Below are 10876 nucleotides of genomic sequence, written 5' to 3'. Positions count from 1 at the left end.
AGCATGTCTACGCCTCTCGGTATCACAAAGATTCGATCTAGGCCGCTCAATTTGACCGGCAAAGATGAGTGGTCGTGATCAATTTGCGACAGAAATCCATTGCCGCAAAGGATTGAAGGCTGCGTGGCATGCCACCTTCGGGAGTGCGTTTCGAGGCGCTTGGACATAGGTTTCCTAGGCCGGTCGGTCACACGTACAGGTGGGCCCGCGGTGATCACGTCAACATCCTTGGGACCTCTTGAGTCTATATCTACACCCTCCGTTTAGGCTGGCGAAGATGGACGGACATGATCGAACTATGACAGATATGCATTGCCACAAACCCTAATTAGGGTTTTTAAATAGTCACGCACGCGTGACTTTGGACAAACGGTTTGGCGAGCTATGCTTCTCCTTTGGAGAGACCGATCGTGTGTGGCCCACGTTGGGCTGACGGTGAACATGTGTGCACCTTCCTGATGGTCCTAGGCGCGATCTAAGCCATCCAAATATGCTGGCTAAGTTGGATGGTTGTGATCGTCTTAAGACGCTAATGGAATTTCCACGAACCTTTAAAGCATCACGCCAGCCATGTCTCGAGCAAACGTTCATTGCTCCATGGCTTTGCCGTGAGAAAACCGATCGGGTAGGGATAGAGTGGGCCCACCAATGTGTGTGTTGGCGCCTCCTCAATCGTTCATGGTGCGATCTAAGCCGTCCAATCAGGATGGTGAAGTTGGACGGTCCCGATCGTTTTATGTCTTGAACAGTCTTGCTCGTTCGAGCTTCTTCCAAAGCAGCGCGGCTACCCTATTTTAGGGCTGGCGTTTTGGCACGCTGGGAGGCAAGGTGTGATGTTCGACCGGCTAGGTCATAAGTGGGCCCGCCGGTGGTCATTACGGTAATCGCCTGCTCCTGCTAGGGTTCGTCTAGGCTGGTTAAATCATGTGGCCAACTTGCGCGGCCGTGATTATTTCTGAGACTGATACGGACAGTCCAGATTTCCTTTAAGGAAATTAGATACATTCGATCGAGTTGTTTCGCGTTGATTCGAAATTCTCTTTGTCAGAGAGTGATGCAGCCTGTACGGGTATTACATGCATATCTCAAAATTGGCACTTGGAGATTCATGTTACTCTGCTGAGAGTGAACACTCAGTCGTCATGCCATGCTAATAATGAGAGTTCGGCTAGGAACAACACATGAAATACCAGGCAAATCATACATTAATTAATAATGCTAAAATTCACAGAATATTTGGGATTGTTGCTGCATGCACCATTCTGGGTGAATTTTATGTATCTATTGAATTGCTCCGAATAAATAAAGTGAAGAGGTACTCCTCACTTGTTAAACGGCTTTACCCTTTGCAGGATGTCAGCGCATTAAATACTGGTTTTACAATTTTAGCCCTGAACTAAAATCCACCATCAACAATTATATAATTTTTTTTTATCATCGATGACTTAAAAGTATACACGCTCGTTTATATTACAGTATCAATTAAAATATGTTAATCTTCTTAAGATAAAATGTAAAACCGTGAATTTTTGTCCCGAATTCTCACCAGGATATCCAATATCCCGAAACCCTATATGTAAAATTACTGCCAGATCCCGGATGACTTGGCTAACTCAACCCAAACCTATTCGACCTTTGTTTTCTAATATTTATTCATGTTCTTAGCAATTTTGTCGTAGCAAAATCTTAAAAATTATTTTTGAAAAATCTAATTATTACTTTAACTTGAGATTTTGAATCTATGTGAACCTTAAATAACTCTAATTTTCCAGATAACCTAAAATCAAAGCTAAATATTCAACATTCATTCTCAAAGTGTCACGATTTTAGTGCACAAATGTAAAACAGAAATAAACATCAGTGGACCCTTCGAATTTTACTTAACGTTAACACACCTTCAATAAGAAAAAAATAATTGTTAGGTTTTGATTTTTTATCTACCAATAGTATTATTTGAAATCCGTTAAGAAGCAATATCCAGTACCTTACCCTCCCATATTATAACCCTAGCGAGGCAAGCACACTAGAAGTTGTTGGCATTTTTCAATATATATTGTTCGAGAGACTATTTTAAGTTCCATTATGTTACAAGAATTGTAAATTATTTTTCCAAAATACTAAAATAGCATTAGTTTAGTAAATGTGCAGGTTGATCAACGAGGTAAGCCGTTCTTCAAAGCTAAATAAGCCAGAAGTCGATAACCAACTAACATAAGAACCAAAGCAAATACATCCCAACCTTTGCAACTTAAACCTAGATGTTCTATAGGTGGAAACTTCAAAACCTTGCATTGTTTACCAAATCCACATTCATAAACATCTTTGTCGGTATATTGTACTCCAATAAGAAGCTTGTAACAATAATAACTAAACGAAGTATACTTCAACCAAGCTATAAAACGAGGAATATGTTGGATGTAATATCCACCCGCTAGTAGAAAAACGAGCATTGTCACAGAGGCTAATGTGGTTGCTTGTTTCACGTCCATTAGAATTGCACCAAGAGCTAACCCTAAACCTTGTGAGACTAAGACGTTGAAGAGAATGATGAATAGAGTTAGTATGAAGTTCAGAGGTGAAGGTTTTAAACCTCCCATCCAATATGTAATGGCTACAAATATTGTTGGAAGAACAAGTTCCATTGGCAAGTCACCAGCGATTCTCGCAAAAAAATAAGAGGAAAGACGGTACATTCCGGATGAACGTTCTTTAATTAGCATTGGTCGTTCCTGTGGGAATGTAAATATTGCGTTGAATAATGGGAAGAAACCCCAGAATATTGAGAAGAAAAAGAGAAGTCCAACCTGTAATTTTAGTAACACGTAAAGAACAAGATAAACAAAATATTGTCATATGTGTAACAATGTCAAATGAGGAATTCTATCTAGCCGGCACTCAATATGTTTGGTGTGGAAATCATGAATTAAATTACGAAGTACATACCTGATCTTGTACGTGTGAAGGATCAGAATGCCACCATAAAAGACCCGCAAGAATTGAAACAGACATCACTTGGAATATCCTTAACCCTGAATAAGATTCATGTTTCCTTTCTTTTAAACCTCTTTCCAACAAAACCCTGAATTGTTCCCACCAAGATGAAGTCCACTGCTTCTCTAAACCTAATCACAATTATTATTTTTTATCGGATCAGATGAAGATAATGTTCAGAGTAACTATTTCCAAAAAGTAATTTAAGAATGACATCCATATGTTAAGTTGTCCATAAATTTCTAAGCAATAGTGAACTTACTTCGGCTAGACGATTTTATTTGCCCTGAAACTTTCTGATCCCTATGATTTTCTTTAGCCGTCTCAGCCTTTAAAAATTCATGCAAGTTTTGCTTGTACGAAGCTATTAGAATTTGTTTAGTTGAACTTCTATCATTTTGTGTTGCTTGACAGTGATTCTCTTGCTGACTATATTGTTTCACATCAGATGTCACACCTGCATTTTTGATGAATTTATCAAACCATAATCTGAAGAAAATGCTATAATGATCTTGAATTTTTAACGGGACAAAAAGAATACTCATTTCTCTTAAAAAACAATATGATATTTTCGGCAAAACATTTCTCTAAAAATAAAATATACAAAAATAAAAATAAATAAGAGTAACAAAAAAAAAGAAGATATTTTCTGCAATACAGTTGGAACGTTAGCTTGAGTCATGTTTTTGTTAAGTGCTTCCGTGTTAAAGTAAATGAAAGCATGGGCATAACAAATTGCTTTATTTGAATTATTATGACTCATGTGGCAGAGGCGGAACCACATAACAAAAAGAACTTTGAAAAAGAGATGGATTTTCTTTTGATAAAGAAAAGATATGAAGAGATTGGTCAAGCTCTCAAAACCGTTCGTTCTCAGTACCTCAATCTATTAGATAATGATAGATTCATTAGAGCAGTATAAAATGTACTGTAGTTGGAAATTCCATACCATTGGCAAGATCGAGAAAGAAATCAGCCGGATTAATAAGGTCATCACCGGGCTTAAAACCAATAGACCCGAAATATTCCATAGCCCGACCAGCATTACCGCTATAAATTGGGAATCCATCCGATAAAACCACGACCTTATCGAACATTTTATACAACCGGCTTGATGGTTGATGGATTGTTGTAACCACGGTTCTTCCTCCCTTAGCTAATCCTCGTAATGTAGCCACAATTCGTTGAGCGGTAGTTGAATCAAGTCCTGATGTTGGTTCATCTAGTAACAGGAGGCTCGGGTTTACCAACATTTCTTGCCCGATACTAACCCGTTTTCTTTCACCACCTGATATGCCACGCAAAAGACCACCACCGACGATACTACTACTACATCTCGTTAATCCTAGTTCCATTATAACTAGTTCAGCTTGTTCAATCTTCTCTTGTTTGGTTAACTTACTTGGTAGCCTTAGCAATGCTGTATAAGTTAACGTCTCTATTACAGTAAGATGAGGATACAGAACGTCGTCTTGTGTTACGAAACCTGTTTTCCGTTTTAAGTACCCGGAAAATGGCTGCCCATTGTATGTTATGGTTCCTGAAATCTTCCCTGGTAGTCTACCCGCTAGGGCAGTGAGAAGAGTTGTTTTACCACTGCCTGATGGACCGAGCATGGCAAGTAACTCCCCAGGTCTAACTACCCCAGTTACACCACCGAGAATGATCTTATCGGGTTTGGCCTCAGCTGATCTCCACCAATTTCTATCGGTGTTAACAACCTTAATACTGTAACCCACTTCTTCAAACTGCACGGAAATTCAGGACGGTAATCAAATATTGTAATAAATCGTTAAACGATAGTTTGAAAATATCAAGGTGTTAAGGACATATATCTAGTTGATTAATTACAGAATCAGTGTTTAACCCTGCTTGATTAATCACATACCTTGAGCGTTACAGGGCGCAGTGATTCACGTAAAATAGAGCAACGGCCTGGTGTTTCTCGCATTTGTTGAGAATCATCCAGACATGGGTTTACATCATTACTTGCAGAAACCGGTGGCTCAGCATGCACGACGATGTTTTCTGATCTGTTTGCAGTTGGAAACACGTTAGTCGGCTGTGGCCTGCTAAAAACTTCAATTTCTTGTTCAGCTGGGGTAATCATATGTTTGGATCAAAGAGAGATCAGATATGAAAAAGAGATTGTATAGTAGAATATAAGAAGTTGACCTTATTAGCTACATATAGAACTGAGAGTAGTAAGAAAAAGAATAGAGATTAAAGCATAAATGAAGATGAAGATCAAAGTGCTATAGATAATATAAATACGCGTATGATCGCAGATGAAAGAAACTAGCTAGAGCTTTCACATGTTCAGGAGAGCAACTCATGTGAACTTTTTAATGAAAGTTGTGAAGAAAACACGAGAAACAAGGTTAATTAATTGCTTAGCTGAGATTCGTCATTCAACAAATTTTAATGTATGTATAGTGATAAAATGTGTGTATATATAAAGACAAACACAAGATAACTTGTAACTGTTGGAGAAAATGTAACAACAATCGTAATAATTGAGAAGAAAATACTTAGCTCAAACCGACGTTTGACTTATGTTGTTGGAGATGCACTGATAATGGTAGCAGGAACTAGTAGAGGCACGTATGAGATACGCTGATCTAAAGGCAATATCGCCTGCTACTCCTCTGAGATGCTATAACAGTTGGCGAGTCACCTCCAGGATACAACTACTGATAGTACCCCTCAATGTAGCATACAAAGAAGGTACTCTAAGAACTTGGCAGAGATTTATGAAGAAGTTGAAATAGTTACACAGAAAATAAAACAGTAGCAGAGAAGAATAAGAGAGGAAGAAGCTACTTCTCCTCCGTTGTGTTTAATGAGCTGAAAACTACTCACTTATATAGTGTTTTGTGAGGTTACAAAACAAGAGGAAAAAGTCATGCAAGAAACCATGCGTATGACAGAAATACTGGTAATGTTTGTTTAAAAGCAGTGAGACCAAATTAGAGAGTTGTTTTTGCCAGACATAGATCATAGTGTTGCTTTTGCAGAAATCAGCTTTGTCAGAAAGCAACTTTGTCAGAAAACAACTTTTACTTTAGGCAGGAAAACAACTTTGTCAGAATTACTTTAAGCAGGAAACAAACAGCTTTGTCAGATTAGCTTTTGTCAGTGTTTTCTCACGCATGCCAACAGGAGAAGATTTTTGTTTTGACCAAATAATCTGAGTGAGATACACGTTTGAAAATTTCAGCAAAAAGATAGGTATGTGAACCCACACCCACACCCGAACCCGACCGGACGGCGGCGTGCGTGCGTGCTTCGGTGCGAAGCACTGCGCGTACGGGAAAGGCAACCTTGCCCGAGTCTAGGTCTTCTACCTCACAAAAAAGTGTGTTGACCCAAAGAGCCATACCCTTTAGCCAATTCTATGATATTTAAGTTTAAAATTCTTTAGATTTTAGTCAATGTGGGACTAATGTTTTAACTATTCACATTAAAAATAATTGGTGGGAAATAGGTCTAGGGATCAAATCATAGTCCATGCTTATTCGGTTTTAAAACAAAAACCCGTTTTTTCCAACAGTAACTTGACTTGTTTTGGTATTCAAAAACTACATTTCTTTTGAAAGCAAATGGTAGGATACGTGTACCAAACAAGTGCAAGCAAACGCGACTGGTTTGTCTTTGTTGCAGTAGTATACGATAGACCCAGATAAAATGGCCTAATTTTTTTTTTTTGAGGAAAAAAGGTTATATATTGGAAAAAAATGGTAATTACAAGGGTATTTACAGTGGTTACAACAGGTCAGATTAAAGACCTCCCAAAGCACTTAAAAAAAACCTCAATTACATGTAGATTACTTCTTCTCAGTGATGCGTAATTTGATTCATTGTGAAGTTGTTAAAAATATCCGTTTCAGAACACCAAAGGCAAACATCTAGCTTAACTGCATGAATCACTTACTCCCTATCTTTATTCCTTCCTCCATGAACCCTTCTGTTACGCTCTAACCACAACTCCCAGCAAATCGCAAAAATAAGGACCTGCCAAATCAATCTAACTCTCTTCGAAACCATTTCAATTCTCCAGCTGAGAAACAAACTTTGTAAACTTGCCGGCAGCACCCACTTAATCTTCAATGAATCTATGAAGATTAACCAAATATCCCTAGCCCAGTTACAATGTATAAAAAGATGCTCTTGAGATTCAACTTCCGAGTTACAGAACAAACATACGTTTGAATTAATCTCAATTCCTCTTCTCTGCAACATTAACCTTGTAGAGACTGAGTTATGCATACTCGCCCAGATGAGAAAAGCTACTTTTGGAGGTACTAGCTTGTTATGCACGACGCCATGAAACTCCCAGTCATCATCAGCTTCTTCTAACTTGTTAAAAATAGCCTTTGCCGAGGCATCTCCATCCACTGCATCTTCTTCACCCTGCACCAGAATTACGTTCCTCAAATCATGTTTAATTTCAAGTAAGTCAATCCTCTCTCCCGGGTTCATCTCCCTTGAAAAAACAAACTCCCAATGAACGTTTTTCATATTTGCAACAGTTTCAAACTTCTGACGACTAAGCTTGTATAATCTTGGATACTTGTCTTTAAAAGATCTTTTCTCAACCCACCAGTCGTGCCAGAAGCATAAACCTCTTCCATTATTCACCTGAATATTAACACAATCAAAAAAATCTTTGCTAGCTTGTTTAATTTCAAACCACATACTCCTCCCAACTGGTTCATTACTTTGCAAAGGAACTAAGCCAGCTTCATTAGAATTTGTCTTCTCACAAACTATCTTCCTCCACCAAGCATTTTTCTCACTTACATATCGACCATGCCACTTAGCTAACAATGATCTATTTATGCGACGTAAACACCTAATTCCCAAACCTCTTTTTCTCCTAGATTTAGCAATAGACCTCCACGCCACCCAACTCATTTTTCTATTATCTTCATCCTCTCCCCATAAGAATTTTCTCATAATGGTAATGATCTTTTTCTCCACCGCCACAGGCAAATAATAAACAGATAAGAATTATATTGCTATACTTTCAAGAGAACTCTTTATTAAAGTTACCCTTCCTGCTTTGTTCAAGAAATTTCTTTTCCATGGAGCCAACTTCCTCTTCATCCTTTCGATAATCACATCCCAGATAGCTACACTTCTTTTTGACGCACCAATTGGCATGCCCAAATATATAATAGGAAGAGTTTCTATCTTACACCCCAGCTCCAAAGATAAATCATTGATTAAGTCATCAGCGCCAATGCTAGTCATAGAACTCTTATCCAAATTCAGCTTAAGACCTGTTAAAATCTCAAACATCATTAAAATAATCAACAATCTTCTTACCTCCTCCTTCGAAGCATTGAGAAGGATTATAGTATCGTCCGCAAACTGAAGATGAGAGACAGTAGTGCCACCCTCTCTCACTTGAAAGCCACCAATTTTATTTTTTGTTACTGCCTCATTGAGTAAAATGAATAAAACCTCCACAACCAAAAGAAACAAAAAAGGTGATAAAGGGTCTCCTTGCCTGATCCCTTTTGAAGGCTTGATTCTACTTGTAGCTTCTCCATTAACCAGGATGAAAAACTGAGCTCCAGTTACACACCAATGGATCCATTGATTCCATTTATCTCCAAAACCATTCTTTCCCAAAATAGTAAAAAGAGATGGCCAACTTACATTATCGAAAGCCTTTTCCATATCTATTTTGCATAGTATTCCTGGTTTTTTCTGTCTTAGCCTGCTATCAATACACTCATTAGCAACTAGAATGCCATCCAGTATTTGCTTATGCTTGATAAAATCTCCCTGTGAATTAGAGATGAGACAAGGCATAACAGTTTTGATTCTTTCCGCTAACAGCTTAGAAATAATCTTGTAGAAACTACTAATAAGACTTAACGGTCTAAAGTCTTTTACCGTAGAAGAATCCTCTTTCTTAGGAATGAGTTTAATGAAAGACATATTCAGCCTCCAGTCGAGTTTACCTTTACTATGAAAAGCATTGACCGCTGCCATGACATCCTGCTTCATAAAGTCCCAACAAGCTTTATAGAACTCAAGATTATACCCATATGGTCCAGGTGCTTTATTAGCACCACACTTCTTTATTGCCTCCAACACCTCCTCTTCGGAAGAATCTCTCTCCAGCCACGCTCTTTGAGTGCCATCAATACTCTTGAAAGACATATTATCAAACGAAGGACTAACCGAAGAAGAAGACGTAAATAAAGAAGAATAATATTGCTGAATCTCCCTTTTAATGATCTCCTGGTTAAACACATCTACTCCTGCCACCTCCAATTTAGTAATACAATTTCTTCTTCTTTTCGCATTAGCAATCTGATTGAAGTATCTCGTGTTCTTGTCACCCTCCTTGAAGCCTCTAACTTTTGCTCTCTGAAATGCCATCCTTGCTCTATTAACCTTAACTTTATTTAGCTTCATCAAGAGCTTAACTCTTTCTTCTATTTGAAAGGATGATAAAACAACACTCTCATCTTCCAGATTTAAAGCCTTAATCTTTTCAGTTAGCTCGTTCTCCTCCTTTCTCAATTACCAAAAACTGTCCTACTCCAAGTCTTAATAAAATACTTTAAATTTTGAAGTTTTCTGAAGAGAACATAATCTGGAGTACCCACAAAAACCAAATCCTTCCACCACTGCTCCACTGACTTAACAAAATCTGGATGGTTAAGCCACATATTTTCTATCTTAAAACTAGAGCTTACCTTAACACTCGAAGATAACTCCAGCAATAATGCATTATGATCCGAAATTGTTCTCACCAGAGCTGTTTGAGTTGCTCCGCTAAACTTAGAATCAAACGCTGTGCATACAAGAAATATGTTAAGCCTGCATAATAATGGGTCGTCTTGCCTGTTACTCCAAGTAAAAGATCCACCATTAAGAGACAAGTCTATCAGCTCATGTTCAAGAATAAACTCGTTAAGAAAGTTCATGTTTCTAGCATCACCACCATTCTTGTTTCTCTCTGCATCACTTCTAACTGAATTTAAATCACCCAAAAAACACCAAGGTTCCATACTCCAATCTCTTGCTTCAGCTAAATCCCTCCAAAAATCCTCCCTTAGATTATAATCACACAACGAATAAGCATTAGTAAGAATGAATTTGAAACCATTACACCTGTACTGAAAGAGACAAGTAATTGAGTTGAGACCCAATCGCTTATCCAATAGCTCCAGAACGTTAGCATCCCACATTGTAATAAATCCTCCACTGTTTCCAACACTGCCTTGTGAAGGCAAAACCTCCATTCCAAAATCAGCATCGAACCACAGCTGTCTAGCAAACCAGCTCGAGATTTGAACCATTTTCATCTCTTGAACAATACATATCATACATTTGTGAGTAGCAATGAGATCTCTCAAAGCAATCTGCTTATCATAAGAATTTAGACCCCAAATATTCCAATTGAGGATTTTATTTCCCATTACAGCCCATATTCTCCCTTGAGTTCACCTCATCAATCTCCACCTCCTTATCGTTAGAGTCACCTGAGTTGGTAGAGTCACAACTATCCTGCACCTTTTTCCCATCTGCAATCGCCTTATATCTATCCCTGTATTTAAATAGGATTTCTTCAATAACTTCCTTAGCTTGTTTTTCATCCTTATCAGTTATGCCCCCCAGACGACAACATAATTCAAACACTAATTTAGAAGTTGAGAATATGACCTCATTAGAATCAATATTGGTGTCCTGTATATCACCCAGTTTGATAACTATTTGGTCCCCTGTCACATTGAATAACTGTTTAGGATTGATAACTTGTAGAGGCAGCGTACCCTTAACAACACCCGATGGCGAATTTCCCACTTCCAAATCACCATTATGCAAGACAATTTGACGGTCTTCAGGCGTACCTGAGGAA

At 38.2% G+C, this 10876-nt stretch overlaps 1 protein-coding gene across 1 annotated transcript; it reads right to left on the bottom strand.

Moving 5' to 3' along the window:
* Positions 1 to 2030: 2030 nt before the first annotated feature.
* On the bottom strand, positions 2031 to 5477 carry LOC113298460 (ABC transporter G family member 21). The gene is made up of 5 exons (XM_026547213.1): positions 4880 to 5477; positions 3941 to 4739; positions 3254 to 3448; positions 2944 to 3122; positions 2031 to 2804 (listed from the first exon to the last, which is right to left on the bottom strand). The coding sequence occupies exons 1-5, from the start codon at positions 5099 to 5101 to the stop codon at positions 2154 to 2156; spliced, it is 2046 nt and encodes a 681-aa protein (XP_026402998.1). The 5' UTR covers positions 5102 to 5477; the 3' UTR covers positions 2031 to 2153.
* Positions 5478 to 10876: the final 5399 nt, after the last annotated feature.

The sequence above is a fragment of the Papaver somniferum genome, chromosome 7, assembly GCF_003573695.1.
Source record: "Papaver somniferum cultivar HN1 chromosome 7, ASM357369v1, whole genome shotgun sequence".
In the NCBI taxonomy this organism is placed as follows: domain Eukaryota; kingdom Viridiplantae; phylum Streptophyta; class Magnoliopsida; order Ranunculales; family Papaveraceae; genus Papaver; species Papaver somniferum.
This window is presented reverse-complemented; position numbering and strand designations above follow the sequence as displayed.

What these genes read in the sequence shown, in the direction of transcription:
- LOC113298460 (XM_026547213.1), bottom strand. Translation starts at nt 5,101, where the DNA reads ATGATTACCCCAGCTGAACAAGAAATTGAAGTTTTTAGCAGGCCACAG. An exon ending in TGCGCCCTGTAACGCTCAAG is followed by an intron (nt 4,740 to 4,879) that starts GTATGTGATTAA and finishes ATTTCCGTGCAG; the next exon opens with TTTGAAGAAGTGGGTTACAG. An exon ending in CTTCACACGTACAAGATCAG is followed by an intron (nt 2,805 to 2,943) that starts GTATGTACTTCG and finishes CTAAAATTACAG; the next exon opens with GTTGGACTTCTCTTTTTCTT.